Source organism: Dendropsophus ebraccatus, chromosome 1 (genome assembly GCF_027789765.1).
Source record: "Dendropsophus ebraccatus isolate aDenEbr1 chromosome 1, aDenEbr1.pat, whole genome shotgun sequence".
Taxonomy (NCBI): domain Eukaryota; kingdom Metazoa; phylum Chordata; class Amphibia; order Anura; family Hylidae; genus Dendropsophus; species Dendropsophus ebraccatus.
In genome coordinates, this window is record NC_091454.1 from 118,539,914 (window position 1) to 118,561,596 (window position 21,683).

The 21,683-nt window shown below is 42.1% G+C and overlaps 1 protein-coding gene across 1 annotated transcript in view; it reads right to left on the reverse strand.

Annotated features, from left to right (window-relative positions):
• Nucleotides 1-21,683, reverse strand: part of PRKAR2B (protein kinase cAMP-dependent type II regulatory subunit beta) — a 97,810-nt gene that overhangs the window by 51,819 nt on the left and 24,308 nt on the right. The window contains exon 2 of the mRNA XM_069977533.1: nt 9,846-9,881. Within this exon, the coding sequence (XP_069833634.1) occupies nt 9,846-9,881 (36 nt within the window). The remainder of the gene's footprint in view (nt 1-9,845; nt 9,882-21,683) is intronic.

The window sequence follows — 21,683 nt, forward strand, 5'->3', positions numbered from 1 at the left end:
ATATTGAAACTGAGCCTAGAAGCAGAGTAAACCTGAAGCCCTATAGGATACCAGAAGCACGGAGGGAGGCGGTATCATCAGAGGTAAAACGTATGCTTGACCTAGGAGTCATTGAGGTGTCCCAGAGCGAGTGGTCCAGCCCGATTGTGTTAATCCCAAAGCCCAATGGAACTTGGAGGTTCTGTAATGACTTTAGAAAGTTAAATGAGATCTCCAAGTTCGATGCCTACCCCATGCCCAGGGTAGATGAGTTGATAGAAAGGATGGGTAATGCCAGGTACATAACTACCCTCGATCTCACTAAGGGCTACTGGCAGATCCCACTCACTCCTAAGGCTAGAGAGAAGACTGCATTCTCCACCCCTGATGGGCTCTTCCAATACGTAGTGATGCCATTCGGGTTACATGGAGCCCCTGCCACTTTTCAGAGGTTGATGGACTTGATTCTGCGACCACATCGTGATTACTCCGCTGCCTACCTCGATGATGTGGTCATTTTTAGCCCGGATTGGGAAAGTCACCTCTGTAAGGTCCAGGCGGTGTTAGATGCCATAAGTGATGCGGGGTTAACCATCAATGCAGAGAAGTGTGCACTAGCCTTAGAGGAGGCCAAATACTTGGGCTACATTATTGGGAGGGGGTTAGTGAAACCACAACTAAATAAAATTGAGGCAATACAGAATTGGCCTCAACCCCTCACAAAGAAACAGGTCAGAGCTTTCCTGGGTATTACGGGCTATTACCGGAGGTTTGTGCCGAATTTTGCTTCAGTTGCAGCCCCACTAACTGACCTGACAAAGGGTGCAAAGTCCGCAATGGTGACATGGACTCCAGAGGCCGAGAAGGCTTTTCAAAGCCTTAAGTCTGCCCTGTGCCAACAGCCTGTGCTAGTTACCCCTGACTTTAGGCGAGAGTTTTTGGTACAGACAGACGCCTCTAACACAGGGTTAGGTGCCGTCCTCTCACAGGTCGTGAATGGCGAGGAGCACCCGGTGATGTACTTAAGCAGGAAACTATCCCCGGCCGAGAAAAACTACGCCATAGTTGAGCGAGAATGTCTGGCAGTGAAGTGGGCCCTAGAATCCCTGAAGTACTACTTACTAGGCAGGAGGTTTAAGTTAGTGACAGACCATGCCCCCCTAACATGGATGAAATTAAACAAGGAGAAAAATGCAAGGGTGACTAGGTGGTTTCTTTCCCTCCAAAACTTTAATTTCATGGTGGAACACCGGCCAGGGAAATTACAGGCAAATGCTGACGCCCTATCTAGGGTACACTGTCTGTGGGGACAAAGTGCTCAGCCCTCCGGTCTGAAGAAGAGGGGGGGGATATGTGGACATGTCACTGGTAAAGTGCTCGAGGGGATGTACATCTCACCCAGGTTGATACATAGTGTGAGATGGTGAGTCCAGGAGGCATCTGTGCTCAGCAGTGTTATGCTGCTGAGCTATTATTTATTATTGCCGGGCCTGGACTTACATGGAATGGCAGGTAGGTTTTGGTAGTGGGACTTGCCATTCCCTCCCCCTCGATCCAGTGTGGGTTTTGGGATCAGGTGAGCTCTGATCCCAATCAGCCTGAGAAGGCAAAAGGTGGGCTCAGTGTACAGGTCTCTCTCTCTCAGCCAGGAGTGAACAGCCTGCATGCTGTTTGGTGAGAGCTGGGAAGACAGCCGCTGCTGGGGCCTGTTCACACCCCGCAATACTGCCGACTGAAGTGTCAGAGAGGTAACCTGCTTTTGTTAGTTAGCGCCCAGACGGGCAAGACCTTTTTGTTTTGTTCTTAAAGCACAGTGTTGCTATATTTCTGTTACGGACTGTTTATGCTGAAAATAAACGCCAAGCTGTTGTTTTACAAGTCCAAGTCTGCTGTGAACTGTGTCCAAACACACCATCCCCCGGGAAGATCCCTACAATAAATATATATATATATAATATATATATATATATATATATATATATATATATATATATATAAATACATTTTACTGTGTAATGCCCAGGTGTGTTGGGTCGATAACTGAGACCATGCTTGCTATCATGCTTACCTATAGGTTGCCTGTTACACATTTGATTTGTTTATATAGAAAGTCCTTGATTGGAAACTTTATTTTTGTACAAGCCCACTTTTTTTTTTCATTCCACCTATTGATGTCAGAGTGACAGCTCAGCATTAAAGCAACTCTGTACCCACAATCTGACCCCCCCAAACAGCTTGCACCTACAGATAGCTTTTCTTAATCCAAGATCTGTCCTGGGGTACGTTTGACAGGTGATGCCGTTATTGTCCTAAAAAACAACTTTTAAACCTGCAGCCCTGTGCCCAACGGTCGAGGCCTAGTGTGTGTATGCATTAGGCTGGCACAACTTCTCTGTCCCTCCTCCCCACCCTCTTCATCATTAGGAATGCACCAGGCAGATTGTCTCCTATTCCCCACCTGTGTCAGCACGGCACATGGGCTGGATCGTTAAGGCACCTGTAAAATGTTCAGACAGGAGAAAATGTTTCAGTGACATTCGTAATGATGAAGAGGGTGGGGAGGAGGGACGGAGGGGTGGTGCAAAGTTAGGGCACAGATACTCTAAGCCACGCTAGTTGGGTACTGGGCTGCAAGTTTAAAAGTTGTTTTATAGGACAGTATCACCTGCCAAACGGACCCCAGGACAGATCTTGTATTAAAAGCAGCTATCTGAAGGTACAAGCGGTTTTGGAGGGGGTCAGATTGTGGGTACAGAGTCGCTTTAAGCTGTTGTTGCTCACTCATGTGCCAAGCGGTACAGAATATAATGGTTTGCATTCCATGCTAGTTTGTGTTCCATGTTGGGTTTTAAGGTGCTTAACTTTTGCACATGGTGTTTACAATGCCTCACCTGTTCATTTGTCTAAGTCCGAATGGTATATTTTGTAGTTTAGTCCATTCTGCTGAAATTAGATCATTTTGATTATGATACTTTTCATTTTAAACACTACATCATGGCACATTATTTACATATGGCACTAGATATATGATCAAATCTTTATGGATGAATTCACTAAATATATGAACAAATCTTTAAAAGGAATGTGTGACCAGAAAATAACTTATTGTTTAAATGTTTTTTATGTTAAACATAATATAAAGTAATCCTGAAATCTTGCCGTTTTCATTTACCACTGGGGGTAAAACTAAGCAGTGAATTTCTAGTGCAGGGGTGCCAAACTAAACAAAACTACAAATCCCATCATGCCTTGACAGCCAAACCTTTAGCTTTGGCTGCCCAGGCATGATGGGAATTGTAGTTTTATTACAGCTGGAGGGCCTGGGTTTGACAACTGTGTTCTTTGCTCTCTGTATTGATAAGAGAAGGCAGCTGTAATCTGTACAGTATAACAGCAACATGTGACACCGGTAGATAGAGGAGACAATAGCAGCTCTCTGTGGAACGCCCTCTTCAAAGACACAGAGCAGTAATTTTTCACATTCATCCCGAGCAGAAAGACTCTTTCTATTGTTGTCTATGTCCATGGGGCTTGCCGTAAAGCATGTCACTAAATTGTTAACAAACATACTGTATGTTCCTTAAAATCGCTCTATTACCATGCTTATAGCGCTTTTATCCTTTGGTCTATGGGGCTGTCTTTTTGTGCTATGATGTTTACTTTCTATCGGTACCTTGATTGTGCATATGAGACTTTTTGATCGCTTTTTATTACAATTTTTCTGGATTTAATCCGGCCAAAAATGATCAATTTTGCACTTTGGCAGGTTTTTACGCATACGCCGTTTACTGTGCGAGATCAGGAATGTGATAATTTAATAGTTCAGGCTATTACACGCGGCGATACAAAATATGTACGTTTGTTTATTTATTTATTTTTATTTATAAAATATGAAAAGGCGGGTGATTCAGACTTTTATTAGGGAAGGGGATTTCTTATTGATGAAAAACCTTTTTTTTTATTTTTTTTAACTGTAACTTTTAGTCCCCCTGGGGGACTTTTATTATTACTGCAGTGATCTCTCATAGAGATCACTGCAGTGTACTTGCAATACACTGATCAACGAGATCAGTGTTAGATTGCTAAGGGCTGCTGCAGCCAGAAGCAATCTATTGCCGAGCTGGGATCAGCGTCATACAGACGCTGAGGCCCGGCCCCGATAGGAAGAAGGGATCGCCCCTCCGCGATCGCATTGCGGCGGGGAGATTTCCCCCACTAGATACCAGGGATGGGGCTGTAACGTTAGTTAGATGGAGCTGTCAGCTTTGACAGCTGCATCTAACTATATAATTAGCCGGCCGCGGCGATCGGCCGGGGCGGCTAATGCGTGTGGTCCCCGGCTGTACAAAACAGCCGGGTGCTGCACGCTGCAGAGAGGGACGGCGCCGGGAGCCCTCTCTGCATCTCCTTAACGGCAGCAAGGGGTTAAGGACCATGACACTTTTTGTTTTTGCATTTTCGTTTTCCCTTCTTGCTTTCTAAGAGCCATAGCACTTTTATTTTTCAACCTCCAGGGTTCTTTGGTTTCTTACTTTTTTAACCGCAATCTCTAGTTTTTATTGATACCATAGTTATGTAGATGGGACGTTTTGATCGCTCTTTGTTATTTTTTCTGGTATATAATGTAACAAAAAAATCTGAAGTTATGGAATTATTTTTGCTTTTTTCCTTAACACCGTTCACCATATGGGAACCCTACTGTGTTATTTTATTAGATCCGACAATTACGTATGGTACTATTTTTTATGTGTTTTATATAAAAATGAGAAATGAGGGTGATTTAAACTTTAATTGAGGGAGGGGCTATGTCATTTTTTTTATAACTTTCTTTTTTTTTTCTTTTTTACACTTTTCATGGTCCCCAGGGGACTATTACATGCAATCGTTACATTGCTATGGGTCCATTTAAACAGAAAGATTATCTGACAGATAATCATCCAAAGATGTGAAGTCAAAGCAAGGAATGGATTTGAAAAGAGGAGAAATCTCAGGCTTTCCTTTATCTCTGTTTATAGTCTGTTCCTGGCTTTGGCTTCAAATCTTTGGCAGATAATCTGTCAGATAATCTTTCTGTGTAAATGCACCCTTAGGGCCCTTTTACACGGAAAGATTATCTGACAGATTATCTGCCAAAGATTTGAAGCCAAAGCCAGGAATGGACTATAAACAGAGATCAGGTAATAAAGGAAAGCCTGAGATTTCACCTCTTTTCAAATCCATTCCTGGTTTTGGCTTCAAATCTTTGGCAGATAATCTGTCAGATAATCTTTCCGTGTAAAAGGGCCCTTATGCTGGGTTTACACAGAGCGATAATTCGCCCGATCGTACGATTAACGATTTTGAAGTAACAATTTTTTTTTATAACTATCAGCGTTTAGACTGTACGATATATCGTACAGAAAATTTGTTTTGCGATCGCTTAAGCCTATCTCACACATAGGGAAAATCAGTGAACGACTGTTTACACGGAACGATCTGCGAATTTTTTGCGATTGACGATTTAAGAACATGTTAAAAGATCAAAATGAACAATTTTTCGATAGTTTGCAGCGTTTACACGTACGATTATCGTTCGAATTCGATCGTTATCGTGAAAATTCGCCCGATAATCGCTCCGTGTAAACTTAGCATTATGCTGGGTTTACACGGAGCGATAATTCGCCCGATCGTACGATTAACGATTTTGAAGTAACGATTTTTTTTTTTATAACGATCAGCGTTTAGACTGTACGATATATCGTACAGAAAATTAGTTTTGCGATCGTTTTGCGATCGCTTAAGCCTATCTCACACATAGGGAAAATCAGTGAACGACTGTTTACATGGAACGATCGGCGAATTTTTTGCGAACGACGAACAACGATTTAAAAACCTGTTAAAAGATCAAAATGAACGATTTTTCGATCGCTCGCCGCGTTTACACGTACGATTATCGTTCAAATTCGATCGCTATCGCGAAGATTCACCCGATACTTGCTCCGTGTAAACCCAGCATTACACTGTTCAATGCTAAGTCATTGCATAGCATTAATCAGTGTTAACGGCAATCTTTATATAGAGCCTCACTGTGGCAGAGTCTATATGGAGAACGTGTTCAGAACCGTGCACCTCTAACCACTTTGGTAGGTGCTCTGTAGTGACTGGTTCTTCAACCATCAATCATGAAATGGTAGATAAGCCACGGCACACTTCAAATATGCAGGTGAAGATATTTATTTACAGTGCCAGAAAAACAATATAGTCTTTACTCAAACCAGAATTTTATGTAAGTACAGATAATGGGACACAATCCACCAGACCAGACTCCTTCCCTTTACATTACCCAGAGACCCTATGGCCTGAAGAAGATCCGGGTAGGACTGAAACGTTACTACAATCCAATAGGATTTACGGTCTCATTATCAGTACCTACATATAATTCTGGTTGGAATAAAGACTGTATTGTTGTACCTGCACTGTAAATACCTTCACCTGCTCACCATTATATGAAGACCGCCAAGCTGACTGCATGGAGGTAAGTGTAACTCTTCCGGCAGTCAGGGAAAACAATCACGACCCTCCCTATCGCGGCACTGAAGGAGTTAATGGCGGATGGACCATCATTAACAGTGAGGACCCTCTATGAAGCAAGCTTAGCTCCTGTACTCACTTGATAAGAGCCCCTGCCGATATTGACGTAAATGTATGCCAGCCATCGTTATATGATGTAAGATATAACTTATCAGCTGGCTGCCTTTGAACTCCGTGCTGCTTCGGGTGCTTGGAAAAGCTGGATCCAGTCCTAGGAAACTGGGAGAAGTTTCCCAGGACTAGATCCAGCTTTTCCAGGCACTTGGAGCAGAGCGGCAAAGGCAGAGAGTTCAAAGGCAGTTGGCTGACTACGGAGCTAACAAAGCGACTCATTTGTACTGTAAATTTGTTCATCTCTACCACATACTGGAGGAACCAGGTGGGACTGCCAGCACCCTATCTTACATGTAAAAAAATATATTAAAATGTCAAAAGACGTGTACAATAAAAACAATCCAGCTGAATAAAGGTTTTCTAAAATGGAAAGTATTGGGGGATGACTATATTCCTTGTCAAATCTCTATCTTTTTAATCTAATTTCCAGAGGTCTAAAAGGGTAACCTAAAATGAAACCTTTAAAATGGAAAAATAATGGTTGTGCTGGCTCTCTCTACATTATTACTTCTAAAGCTCTGAGCCGCTTAGTCTCCTTAAGCAGAAGGAACTAATTCCTGTAAGAGATTGACTATCCATTTTAAGATACATTACAGGAAAGACACAAACACAGGATCAGTTTTCTTTAAAAAGGGCTATATAAAGACAGGCCATATACACAAAATGTTCACATTTATCTGCTCTAGCATGCCTGATCACTGATAGCTGCAACAATGATAATGACTTACAAGGCTGATGCTTATTCCGTAAGAAACAGGTTCAATAAATAAGCATAACTTAGTAACATGCCATACTCATAAGGGTAAATCCACAGGCCTTGTACTTAATGCAGAATCTACCTTAACAGTAGAAATAGTAGCAGCATTTATTACTGGATTTCCATCTACATCATAAGAGTGTCTTAGAAGATAAACCAGTGGCACAGTCACAGCATGTGGGGCAAGTCAGGTTGCTGAATAATGCATGATGGTTTCTGCTGTCAGCAGGCAACTCAACAATTAACCTCTGACTGAGCAATTCTTAGCTATAGGAAGTGAACCAACCAGCCTGAAGTTTGCCTAGTACATGAACACAAGTTGTTGGCTGAAAAGAACAATCCAAAAGCTTTTGCTTATACCTGAGTGATGGCTTTAGCTTTTACCTTTGTCAAAGGACATATAGAGGGGATTTAAGACTGGCGTTCTCATAGGCCAGTCTCAAATAAACCCCCGTCCCGATGCAGTGCAACAGACTTAGTAAACCTAGCAGGACCTGCACTTGCCACACGGCAGGCACAGCGGGCCGGATCAGTGCTATGGAGGCAGGTAGTATTCTTAAAAATCCCCCAGTGTTCTTAACAATCTTAGTGTACCGTGGAGCAAACTACTAACTGAATCGTAATAGCACCAAGGATGAAGGTAAGAGACATACCTTCCTCCTTGGCGTCCCCTGTGCAATAGGGGGCTATCAGCAGGTTACATTCATCTAACCTGCTAACAGTTCCCCTTTAAAAAAAGTTTAACATAAAAAAATTATTTAAACAAAGTCATTTTCTGATGACATATTCGCATTTAATTACAAAGGCTAGTGAGTGCTAATGCTTCCACTGACTGCTGGGGATAAGTATAGACTGTGAATTGTTGATAAAACTCTATTGGCTTACTAGTAGAGGAATCACTCTGTGGTGCCTATGGTAAAATTACTGAGGAGACAGTCAAGTGATCCCTCGTGAAAAATCCTATTTAAAAGGAAACTGTTGCAGACACTAGACATACTCTCTCCATTAAGATGGGTCAGAAGGGCATTTAGTGGGTGCAGTAAAACCTATTGGCTTACTGTTATTTGAACATAAATCTGTTGATGTAAAAGAGCAGTCTGGTGACATATCCTCTCTATTTTAAATGATGGATGAAAAAGTGCTGACTGCAGAGTTCAGGAATTTTCTTAGTGTCTCTCTCTTGGAATACAAGCATTGTGCAGATGGCTTGATTAGCAAAACATGTTTTATTGGAAGGGAATTAACATGTTTTGAAAGGAAAACCAAAATAAGAATTCAAAATATTTGTAATATTTTTTTATAGAAGGTCAAGAGGAAAACACTGTTTACTAACATTCCATTATGGAACACCGGTTCATGAATACTACGCACAATGGAATACATTGGGGCACATTTAGCAAATGCTAAAGTCTTGGGTGCTATATTTATGAAAGATGCTTGCTATTTATAATTTGACTTATGATATGAAAAATAGATGTGAAAGAAGACACATTAAAAGGGCCTGGCATAGCATACAGCTTACAGCAACTTCAAAATAAGAGAATGCCTTTTCCTCCATGATAAATGGAAATGTGGAAGTTTAATGACAAATATTTCAGTCAGCATTTCTGCATCTGTATTACTGCCCAACCGACCACATTTCTAATAACCAAGCTGACAGTTGCCATCAGACACACAGTCAGGCTAGGACTTATGGCAGGAATATGGATGCAAAAATGCATCTGTATGATGCCCTTGTGAAACTGTCCTTTGGCTAGATTCACGCTGTGCTTTTGTATCCATTTCTGTATGTTTAATTTTAACGTACAGAAAAAACGTGGTAAAAAACATCTATGTGTATGTAACAAAATAATGTAAGTCAATTAAAAATAGATTCTGCGCTATTTTTGCATTCATTATAATTCATTATCATTCATAATAAACCCCCCCTTCCCTGGATTTACTAAAAGGCACATGCCTCTAAGTACAGGCGTCCGACCCTACGCCTGGCACATGCATTGCAGAACAAATATAAGTCCATTAGTCTTAAATTTACTAAGAGGCATACGCTAGCCTGCACTGCAACTAATCCAGGCATTGGGGAACAAACCTACACCTGCTTGGGAGATTTGTATCATGATTTACGGCTGCGAGTGCACATAAATCATGATGTATCTGGCGCAGGAGAAGGACACACCTCCTCCCTGCCTTGTCCCCCCAACCAACAGGTAAGCAGGGGATACGGCTGGCGTATGCCATATAAAAGGGGCAAATCTCCCTTTTCTGTCGTTTACAACTGGGGGTGCATCTTAGTGGGGACAGTGAACATATCTAGTAACTTAAATCTAAAAACACTGATACCGATACTAACTACTACCCTCATAGAAGTAAGTAAAGCACATAAAAACAAAACTTTTTTAAAATGTAGAATATAAACACTCCTTACCTGATGCCCGCCTTGAAAACCTGCTTATAACTGGAGCTGTAAATGAAATAGAAAATAAAAATATATTAAGATTTTTTATATATTAATAAAGGCTTAATTACATATAATGTTTTACTAACTTTTTTTGTTAAAAATATAAATGAGCCACACTTCAGCAAAACACTACAGCAGATAAATTCCTCTCAAAATTCCCATCAAACATAGAGCCATGACTCATTGATGACACACACACACACACACACACACATATAGATCTATCATATGGCAAAATAATCAGTTCTCGTGGTTGATGAGTTGGAAGCAAGACATTTAAGCAAATTCTCTGATAAGGACAAAATTGAGATGGCTAGTTGACTGTGTCACAACATTTACAATTGTAGGTCCTGTAGGGTGTCAGGATGAAACCTAACAAGGTCCAAGAAAGGACAACACCAGGGCGTGATATGTCAGACCTGACAAAGATCCAAAGGGAATGATTGTTGGTTTGTGGCAGGTAGCAGCATCTGTGACCCGAGTTGTTGAGATAATGGGTCTGTGGAGGTCTACTGTTTCCTCAACCACATCTCAGTAAGCAAAGACTGGCAAAACATTTGCAGACAGAAGTAGTTAGGGTCAAAAGTCAAAGCTAATGCAAGGGACAGAGCTACAAAACTACAGCCCTTCCAATTACTGCAGAGGTGAATATATGTTTATGGGCTTCCGTATCAGTGAAAGTAATAGTCTGTTTTTGGCTGCAATTCAACAAAGTGCTCCTTGGTCCTTTTGACCACAGCTACTTTTGCCTTCAGTTGTTTGGCTTTTCTTTGTATAGTGAGATATGATTGAGGAAACCGCTCCACACACCCATCAACTTCACAAATGTTCCTGACTTATCACACCAATAAAACAAATAAGCAGCAATTTTTGTTAATTAAATATTTTATTAATATCACCAGAAAATAAAATGTACATTACTGCAATGCTAATAAAACTGTGTTTTCTATAAACATTTCTTGTCTTTACACTGATATTTAAGTAGAACTGCAGGTTTATCAACAGCGACATGAGCTGCATAAATAAGGGGGTTTTATTGGTGATGACAGATGAGCCAGGAAGAGTTCAACTTGACTACGCAAAAATAGGGGTGTTGTATTTTTTGTCCAACACCTGAAAGTATATATTATGCCTTCTAAAGAGTACAGACAGACCTTTGCATAACATTCTGTCTGCAATTAATATGTGACAATAAATAAATAAATATTCTCCACTAGAAGCAATATGTTATAGGGTATGAGATTGCTACAACACATTTTCATACACAGAGAATCCCCTTAGTCTATATAGGCTTAGGGGCAGTCTATGATTCAGAAGGCATGGCAACTATTTATCAGAATAATTTCCATAATATTATGCAGTTCTGCAATCCTTAAAGGGGTGCTCCAGCAAAAAATGTTTTTCTTTCAAATCAACTGGTGCCAGAGATCTGTAATTTCCTTCTTTTAAAAAATCTCAAGTCTTCCAGTACTTATTAGCTGCTTTATGTCCTGCATATCTAAATCTATTATTATTACCTATGTCTATGATATACAGCAGCTGATAAGTACTGGGAGACTGGAGATTTTTAATAGAAGGAAATTACAAATCTCTGGCACTATTTAACACCAGTTGATGTGTCATCAGTAAAAGACCAGTTGTTTAACCCTTAGAGGACCCGGCCAATTTCAATTTTTGCATTTTCGTTTTTTCCTCATTGTGCATAAAAGGCCATAGCACTTGCATTTTTCCACCTAGAGACCCACATGAGCCCTTATTTTTTGCGTTACTAATTGTACTTTGCAATAACAGGCTGAATTTTTGCATAAAGTACACTGCGAAACCAGAAAAAAATTCAAGGTGTGGTGAAATTGAAATTAAAAACCGCATTTCTTTTATTTGGGGGGTATGTGTTTTTACGCCATTCGCCTTGGGGTAAAACTGACTTGTTATATATGTTCCTCAAGTTGTTACAATTAAAACGATATATAACATGTATAACTTTTCTTGTATCGGATGGCCTGTAAAAAATTCAAACCATTGTTAACAAATATACGTCACTTAAAATCGCTCCATTCCCATGCTTATAGCGCTTTTATATTCTTTGGTCTATGGGGCTGTGTCAGGTGTCATTTTTTGCGCCATGATGTGTTCTTTCTATCGGTACCTTGATTGCGCATATACGACTTTTTGATCGCTTTTTATTACAATTTTTCTGGATTTGATGCGACCAAAAATGCGCAATTTTGCACTTTGGGATTTTTTTGCGCTGACACCGTTTACCGTGCGAGATCAGAATTGTGATTAATTAATAGTTCGGGCGATTACACACGCGGCGATAGCAAACATGTTTGTTTATTTATTTATTTGTTTACTTTTATTTAAAACCTGGGAAAAGGGGGGTGATTCAGACTTTTATTACGGGAGGGGGCTTTTTACTATTAACAACACTTTTTTTTTTTTTTTTTTTACACATATACTAGAAGCCCCCCTGGGGGACTTCTAGTATATACACTGTGATCTCTCATTGAGATCTCTGCAGCATAAATATGCTGCAGATATCCATGAGATCGGCACTCGTTTGCTTTCGGCTGCTGCAGCCGGAAACAAACGAGTGCCGAGCTGGGGACGGCGCCATCTTGGAGCGGTCCCCGGCCGGCCTCAGTATCAGAGATCGCTCCTCCGGGACAACGTCCCGGAGGAGCGATCTCCCCACTATACCACCACTGATCATATGCAGCCGGTAATCGGAGGCAGCTGTCATCTTTGACAGCTGCCTCCGATTACCTGATTAGCGGGCACGGCGATCGGACCGTGCCCGCTAATAGCCGCGATCCCGGGTTACATGAGGCACCTGGGATCGCAGCGGTTCAGAGCGCGGCCGCCGCGCGGCCCCGCTCTGAGCGCGGGGAGGCGGCCCTGGACGTAAGGGTACTTCCAGGGTCGCCTAAGGGTTAAATAAAGTTTTACTGTTAAACATAATTTAAAGAATATTCAGTGATATTTTCTCTAACCTTCCATTTAACTATACAGTGGTGCCTTGGATTACGAGCATAATTCGTTCCAGGACCGCGCTTGTAATCCAAATCCACTCTTATACCAAAGCAAATTTTCCCATAAGAAATCATAGAAATGCAGACAATTGGTTCCACACCCCAAAAATAATGATTTATTATTCTGAATAACATGTAAAACAGATGAAACAAACAATGAGAAATAGCAGAATATGTGATATTATAAGTTACTGTACAGTAATGGAGAGGATGGGAAACACAAGGGCGGACAGAGACTGCAGGGTGCATGAAGGAATGAGCAGGGCAGATGTGGGCACATACATGCAGCACTCTCTGTCCAGGGAGAGAAGGGTTACAGCTACCTCCACAGTCCTGTCCCCTGATGTAAGCCCCAGCCTGAAGTGGATCTGCTATGATTTGGAAGGTGAGGGAGACTTCCTGGGTCAGAGTACAGGGCTGTAGACCCCACTGTGCAGACCATGCTCCTCCTCCACTCACGCTCCCACCCAGTACAAGGAGCTCTTAAACCAAAGCAATGCTCTTAAACCAAGTCACAATTTTAAAAAACTGTGAGCTCTTCAACCAAACGCTCTTAAACCAAGTTACTCTTAAACCAAGGTACCACTGTATATGAAAAAATATCCGTGAAAGCTTGCAGTAATGTCAAGGCCGCGGCGGCGTCCCGTGCTCCGGACCGCCGCCGCGACCTCTCCATGCAGCTGCCGGGGTCCATGTACAGGGACCCGGCGCTGCCACTAGTTCGGCCCCGGGGGGCGCCTTACCTCGCCCCGCTCCCGTAACCCGCTGTGCCGGCCGGCGCGCGCGTCCCCGCCTCCTAGGGCACGCGCGCGCCAGCTGTCTCAGAGTTAAAGGGGCAGTGCGCTCCTAATTGGTCCATGTGTCAATCACTCCCCTATAAGTTCCAGCTCTGCCCCCTTCCAGGTGTTGGAGCCTCTACTTGCTTCCCATAGCATTTGGCCCAGCTCCCTGTTGTTCCTGACCTTAGTCCTTGTCCCTTGTTCCTGTCTTCAGTCCTTGTCCCTAGTCCTTGCCCGCTGCCTTCCCATTGTTCCTGAGTCCTGTCCGCCACCTGCGGTCACGTCTACAGTCCTCTGCCGGCATTATCTCCTGCCTACTGCTCCTGCCACGCCTCGCCCGCCGTCACTAGCAACCAAGCCAGGGGTAGCGACCTGGGGGTCGCCTGCCGCAGCAAGTCCATCCCGCCTTGCGGCGGGCTCTGGTGAAAACCGGCGGCCCCTTAGACTCCGCTCCCTGGTGAGGTTAGTGCCATCGCTGGTGACGGTCCAGTGGATCCACTACTCCAGGCGTTACAAGTAAGCAGAGATTTTCTGTTCTTTACTCACTTTCCAGCAGTGTAATCTCAGACAGGAGTACTGTCAAAGGCGACACCAGTGTATAGTATAGTGTATACAGAGAATACCTCACCATATACTTCAAAACCTGAAGCTCATGCTGTAGACCAGCCTTTTATTGTAAATAAGTATGGGGCCCCTCCACTGATTAAAACTTTTGACATGTCTCTTTGACATATAATACAAAAAATGGCCAGCACTTCAACACCTCAGATCTTACTATGCGGTTTGCACGCCACCGTAACTAAAATACAGACAAAAACAGGAAAGTGCAACAGAAACCTAAAGTGCCAGGAATTACCACACATACATGCCCAGTTTGTAGTCTTAAAGGGGTACTCCAGCGTGGGGGCTATTTTGGGATCTGGCCGGGGAGGAGGTGGCTGAGAGAAAAGACGTCCACTCACCTCCCTGGTTCCAGCGGCAGGTCTCGTATCTCGGTACTCCGCTGCCCGGTTGCTTCCTGGTGTCTGACGCCGGCTCGAGATGTGACGTCTCAAGTCCGCTCAGCCAGTCAGTGACAGAGGCGGGATCTGAGCGGACCTGAAACGGATTCTGCCTCTGTCAAGTCTCAAACCCGTGTCAGACACCAGGAAGCGTCCGGGGACTGGAGAGGTGAGTGGACGTCTTTTCTCTCAGCCACCTCCTCCCCGGCCAGATCCCAAAATAGCCCCCACGCTGGAGTACCCCTTTAATGTGAGCCCCCAAAGAGACCATTGCTAGTGTTAGAACCATCTTTTTGAGGGTGCCTTGGTGTAAACCTCATTTAATAAAAATCTTTAGAACCATTTTTTATTGTGTGTATGCTGAATATGTGTTCTGGCACTTGCAGGATGCTGTTGCGCTCACCTGTTTATGTCTGTATGTGTGAACTGAGGTGTTGAAGTGCTGGCCATTCCTTGCATTTAGTCTTACATGTATGGGGGTGTGGCTACCTTCTAATGGCTTCCACTTCATCCATCTCCTGTGGGTGTTTTAAACATAGATTAGTTGGATTCTTCATGCCCAGTTTGTAGGCTCGATATGACACCAAGAGAGGCCAGAGAGGCCTAGAGTAGGACCATTTTTTGAGGGCACCTTAAGGTGGCAAGATGGCACATTCTGTTTGATTACATAGTTTGCTAAGAACCTATTTAAAAAAAAAAAAAATCTTTAGAACAGGTTTTTATGATGTGTATGCTGGAGGGAGTATGTGCGATAAGTCCTGGCACTTGCAGGTTGCCGTTGTACATTCTTGATTATGTCTCTCTGACATGTCAAATGTTTTTGAAACGACAGTGACACTTTAAACCCTTCACCTCGGCATATAGCAATCGCAGTGTTTAAGAATCAATCAGAACCCCCGCGGTGTCCATTTCATCCAAAGTTATTATTATACTCTGGGGGTATTCCCCAAGAGGGTCAATATTTTTTCTGTACATTTAAAATGACTATATACTGTATATATATTTTTTTCTGTTAGAACTGTAACTAGGCTGTAGCTGGCTGCATTCTTTGGAGATCATTTCTTTGTCGGCAACATTTGGTTTGCTGAGTTATCCTTACATTGCCTCTGTTCTTACCTGAAGTAATACATAAAATATTTCACTGTATGTCAAACGGAATTGTTCGTAATCTTTTACAGTACAACTTGACATTATCTTGCATTCTTAAAACCGGTAATTTTACTGGTATTTTACTTTTATACAATCCCTGTGTGCACTGTAAATTTAAATCCATATACATATATACCATATCCATAGAAGGGATAACATGCTGAATGAAGGGTGTCCGACTGCCAGGACCCCCACTGATCCCGAGGACGGGGACACAATTGCACAGATAAAAGCCCAGATGGAAATACTGTTCCCGCATCTTTTTTGACTGTTTTTTTTTTAAGGCCGCCTTTTGTAATATCGCTGCTATGTTACAGATAACGGCTGTCATTATAAGGTAAGGATAAGGAACAAGCTGATGAAGGCCTGCCTGGCTGAAATGCATACTTGATGTAACGTGATGCATCATATTCATCTGGTGGTGCCAGGTTTCTTCTATACATACTACTGGAACTTTGCACCTCGTGCACCATCGACCTGCGGAGTGCCATCTTCCTACTGTCTACTCATTATAAGAAAATAGACGGCCATCAAACGGTTGAAAAGAGGCAGTGTGTGAGTATAGCCTTAGGGTAGCTTTACACGTAGCGGATCGCCCCACAGTTCTGCATTCCGTTGCGAGTTTGTAAAGCCCCGACTGCCTTAACCCACCACTGCCTATTTAATACTTTACTGGCATCCGGACGTTCAACTCAGCCAATCAGTGGCTGCAAAGGGACGTCAGGGAGGTGGAAGCCACAGAAGCAAGCAGGAATAAGGATGGGTACAGTACTCACTGGGCCACGGTGGGTTAAGGGGGATGGGGCTTTACATTTTCATTACGCTGAAAGTATATAAACCTATACAAGATGACAGTACTGGGAAATGCAGTACAACTTTTGCTGTGGAACTTGCAGCTTGATGACTATGTGTGAAACTACCCTTAAGGTTAATCTGTCAGATGCAATTTACTTTCCAAACTAAAAGTGATAGCTGCTAGGGCAAGAAGACACATGCTACCTTTCCAAGACAGCGCTAGTAATCCAAATTCACTTTTAAACCAAAGCAAATTTTCCCATAAGAAATCATTGAAATGCAGACAATTGGTTCCACAACCCAAAAATCATTTTTTATTCTGAATAACATGTAAAACTAATGAAACAAACAATGGAAACAGCTGAATATGTGATATTATAAGTTACTGTACAGTATAGCAATCAGCAAGTGGAGTATATTGTATAGTAAGTGCATAAACCTGAAAAACAGCAGCAGTTTGTAGATACATAATGGAACTGCAGATCCCCATAATTCAGTAGCGTAGTACAACAGGCTAGAATAGAGAAGCAGGGCTGCTGTCAGAGGTCTGTGTGGTCACATGACAGCAACCGGGAAGGGGTGTGTGTTCAGCATGGACCAATCAGGAAGTGAGAAGCACCGAGCTACGCAGGAGGACAGTGACAGAAACCTGTTTATACAGAAGTGTGAATGGCTTAGTGTAAGTGCAGGCACATTGTAGCAGCAGTGTGAATGGCTTAGTGTAAGTGCAAACACATTACAGAGTACAGTGCTGTAGACCCTGCTATGCAGACCATTCCCCTCCCCTATTCTCCCACACAGTACAGGGGGCTCTTAAACCAAAGCAATGCTCTTAAACAAAGTAACAATTTTGAAAAACTGTAAGCAAAAACTGTGAGCAAAACGCTCTCCCATCCAAGTTACTTTTAAACCAAGGTACCATTGTATTTTCCAGTAAAAAGTAAAAATCTTCTGAGGGCTATAGTACCTCCTCCCCTCCCATCCCTTACCACACTTGGAGCTCAGCTGGCGGCTGACAATTAATCAAGTATGGGTTAGGTATGGGGGGGGGGGGTAGTTAGGAGGTACTCCAGCTTGCACTTATGCTATACCTGCAACTTTAGAAGAGTGGAAAGAGAAACAAATTATTCTGCTGTGTGGGCTATTACAATTTTTTTTAAAGAAACCTCTTAAAAAATTTCTACAACAAAGAACAAAGACAAACTTTCAGCACCCATCGGGGCCTAAGCAAAAACATGATGCTCCTGTCAGTGCTACAGACATGGATACAAAGACAAAAGCAGGGAGCTGACACATCTCTGCAAGAATGCCAACTATTAGGACAGAGTAGTTCTTCTTGAGCTCTCCCTCCATGACAAGTCAAGTTTCCCCAGAGCCTGGAGGTCATAAATAGAGCTTGACTTTTCTCCTGCTGCTGTATCTCCCTCTCCAGAAATAGCCACCTACATGGCACTGAAAGAGGTATAGATGTTTCCTACGCCATGTTACTGTTATTTCACCTGTCCTAAGTTGAGTTTAGAATCCAGTAGATTTGTGCTCCCTTACAAGGTGGGTCAGCCATTTAAAACGACCCTTATAAGGGCTCTCCATTAAAAGAAAAAAAAAATCGCACAAAAGTAATTTCCTTTAAAAAGTATATATTTTATTAATCCAGCTATTTTTTTAAACACTGTTATTGAAAAAAGTTTAGGATACCAACAGCTATAAACATATAGTTACATACGCAATTCTGTATATGCCAGTAAACCCAAAGTGCATAGTGTTAAAAAATATGTATGAATATGACCACCCCTGCAATTTTAGTAAACTCAATATTGTACAAGAAAATGCAGATAAACACAAGTAAGGATGCAGTCACAAACTTTTTTCTTGTGTTATAATACACTACTTTTTGGGAAACAAAGTAGTGATCTATGAACTCCCTATTTTTTCATGTATATAAATGATTTTATTCTTTCATTTACAGCTCTGCATCTTTGCATCTGTAACTGAGATCACAGATGACTCCAGGGACAGTCCGCAATCCCTGGGGTTATCTGTGATCTGAGCAGTAGACACAAAAGCTGGCTGAGTGTACTCACTAGCCAAAGCACACTCCCCCAGGTCCTGCCACCCAGAATGTTAGCTACTCGGCCACTGATCACAGAGAAGAGCAGTGTCCGATAACCAACGGATCTAGGGACATAGTACAGGGCACATCTGCAAGGGAAGCAATTTTGCTAACTATAAACATTTGCAAATTTGCTTACTATTGCATTGTCTAAAAGTTTAAAAAAAAAATAATTGGAAGTTGAGAATACCCCTTGAACCCTTAGAGGACCAGGCCAATTTAATATTTTGCATTTTCGCTTTTTCCTCCTTGGGGGACTTCTAGTATAAGTACACTGATCTCTCACTGAGATCTATGCAGTATAGTTATACTGCATAGATCAATGAAATAGGCACTCTATTGCTTTCAGCTGCTGCAGCCAAAACCAATAGAATGCCGCGCCAGTATCAGCGCCATTACGGCACAGACCCCGGCCGGTATGACATGCGGGGATCGCTCCTCCACACTAGACACCAGGGATGGGCATAGGCTGCTTTTTAAATGCAGCTGTCAAATTTGACAGCTGCATTTAGAAAGCTAATTAGTGGGCACAGCGTTCGGACCGTGCCCACTAATAGCTGCGGTCCCAGGCTGCTTAAAGCACCCAGGATTGTGGCGGTTCAGAACGGGGCCGCCGCGCACTCCCCCCCCCCCCCCCCCCCGCTGAGCTCCCCTACCGACACCAGGACGTATAGGTAGTCCCTGGGTCGTCTAGGGGTGAATTGTATTGTCATCATCTGTCACCTTGTAAATTTCTGTCACTTTTTATTATTACTGTTACTGTTTATATATATATATATATATATATATATATATATATATATATAAGGTGTGTGTATTTGTACCCTAAGGCTATGTTCACACTACGTAAAACTACGGCCGTAGTTCTCGCCGCAGAACTACGGCCGTTTTTTTGAGGGGTGGAACATAGCCTTATTTTCAATGGGATCCCGGCCGGAGCATACACACATCGTATGCGCTCCGCCCGGGATCCCATGCAGCGCTGGAAAAGACTGACATGTCAGTTTTCTGCGGCCGGAATTCAGTGGATTCCGGCCGCAGAAAGCCCTGTCAGTTCACACAGTGAAGCGAGCAGCTCCGGCCGTGCGCTGATGCACCCGCATCAGAGCTCCGTGGCCGGAAAGATCACCCGGCCGGTACTTATGTCACTGAACGGCCGGGTGTTCACGTTGTGTGAACATAGCCTAAAGGTGTATTCTCATCTGGACATTTATGGCATATCCACAGAATAAGCCATAAGCCATCTATCAGACGTATGCACAGACTGGTGCTCCATATGTTTGCTAGGAGAAGTGATTCTGTGTACCCTCATGCTGTAAACTGCATTGGATTAGATACCCACACCCAGGGGAAAGCCAATCTGCCAATAGTGGCTTTTAAAATCAAAAGGTTTTATACTAATCAGACTCTCTTGATGCAGGAATACAATCCTTCAGGCTGGGTTTACACTGCGTTTTTGGGATCCATTTTTTTTCATCCGTTTTTGGCAAAATGTGTATCCATTTTGATTTGTTTTTCTATTGACTTCCATTATAAAAAAAAAAAAAAAAAAGGATCAAAACGCAAACCTTTTTTTAACGTACAAAAAAAGTACTTGACCTTATTTTTGTGTACGTTATAAAAACAGATGCATTTTGATCCTTTTTTTTATAATGGAAGTCAATGGAAAAACAGATCAAAACAGATGCACACAATTGCATCCATTTTTTGCAAAAACGGATGGAAAAAATGGATTGCAAAAATGTAGTATGAACCTAGCCTTACTTGTACTGATAACATTTCATACAAGCAAACAATTAAGACTTTGTTTCAAGCATCAAGCCTTAATTTAAATTAAGTTGTCACAACAACAAAAAATAAAAAAACAATAATTTCATACCAAAGCAGATCTGAACCAAAAGCAGTCATCAATTTGCACATTTCCAACAGAAAATAACATGAAGGCCTAGTGCAGAAGCAAAGCCATGTTGTTTACATAGAGAAAAGCCTTTTCCCTCCATGCAGGGAGCACAGGAAGCAGCAGACATAATGGCATGGAATAAATAAACAGCAGATCTAGTCAGTGACATTTACAGACTCTCCCAGCAAGCACGGTTGAGACTCATGTTGTGATAATCTCTTTGAAGCAGACCTACTTGTGGCCTTGTGCAAATCATATTCTTTTCTCTGTACATATGGTAATGTACCTGACTATTTAGCATTTAATAGAGTGCAACTTTAATTAACCCCTTGCCTCCGCAGCCTGTTTTGGCCTTAATGCCCAGGGCCTATTTTTAAATCTGACCTGTCTCACTTTATGTAGTAATAACTCTGTGATGCATTTAACTATCATGGGTATTCTGACAATGTTCGTCATAAAATCTAAATTACGTGCAAAAATTAGAAAGATTAACATTTCTTTTTTATTAAAAATTCTCTATTTCTAAGAAAGGCAGCCATGCCACATAAACTAATTATTAATGCAACATCTACAACATGTCTACTTTATGTTGAAGTCATTTGGTGAACGTCCTTTTACTTTTTAGGATGTTAAAGGCCGATTTTTCAAATTTTCCAGAAAATTTCAAATTCTGATTTTGTTTTAGGGACCAGTTCAGTTCTGAAGTGGATGTGTGGTACCTGTACGTTACTTACTCCCATAATGGCCTCCATTGTAAAAACTGCAGCCTTTAAAGTAACATTTAATGAGCTTATTAACCCTTTAGGCATTTCACAAAAATTTAAGCACATTGGAGCGGAAATTTTAAAATTTAATTTTTTTTAGAAGATAATTCTATTTTAACTCCTTAACCCTTAGGAGACACAGCCAGTTTTTATTTTTGCGCTTTCCTTTTTTTCTTCTTGTGTATATAAGGCCATAGTGCGTGCATTTTTCCACCTAGAGACCCAAATGAGCCCTTATTTTTTGGGCCACTAATTGTACTTTGCAATGGCAGATG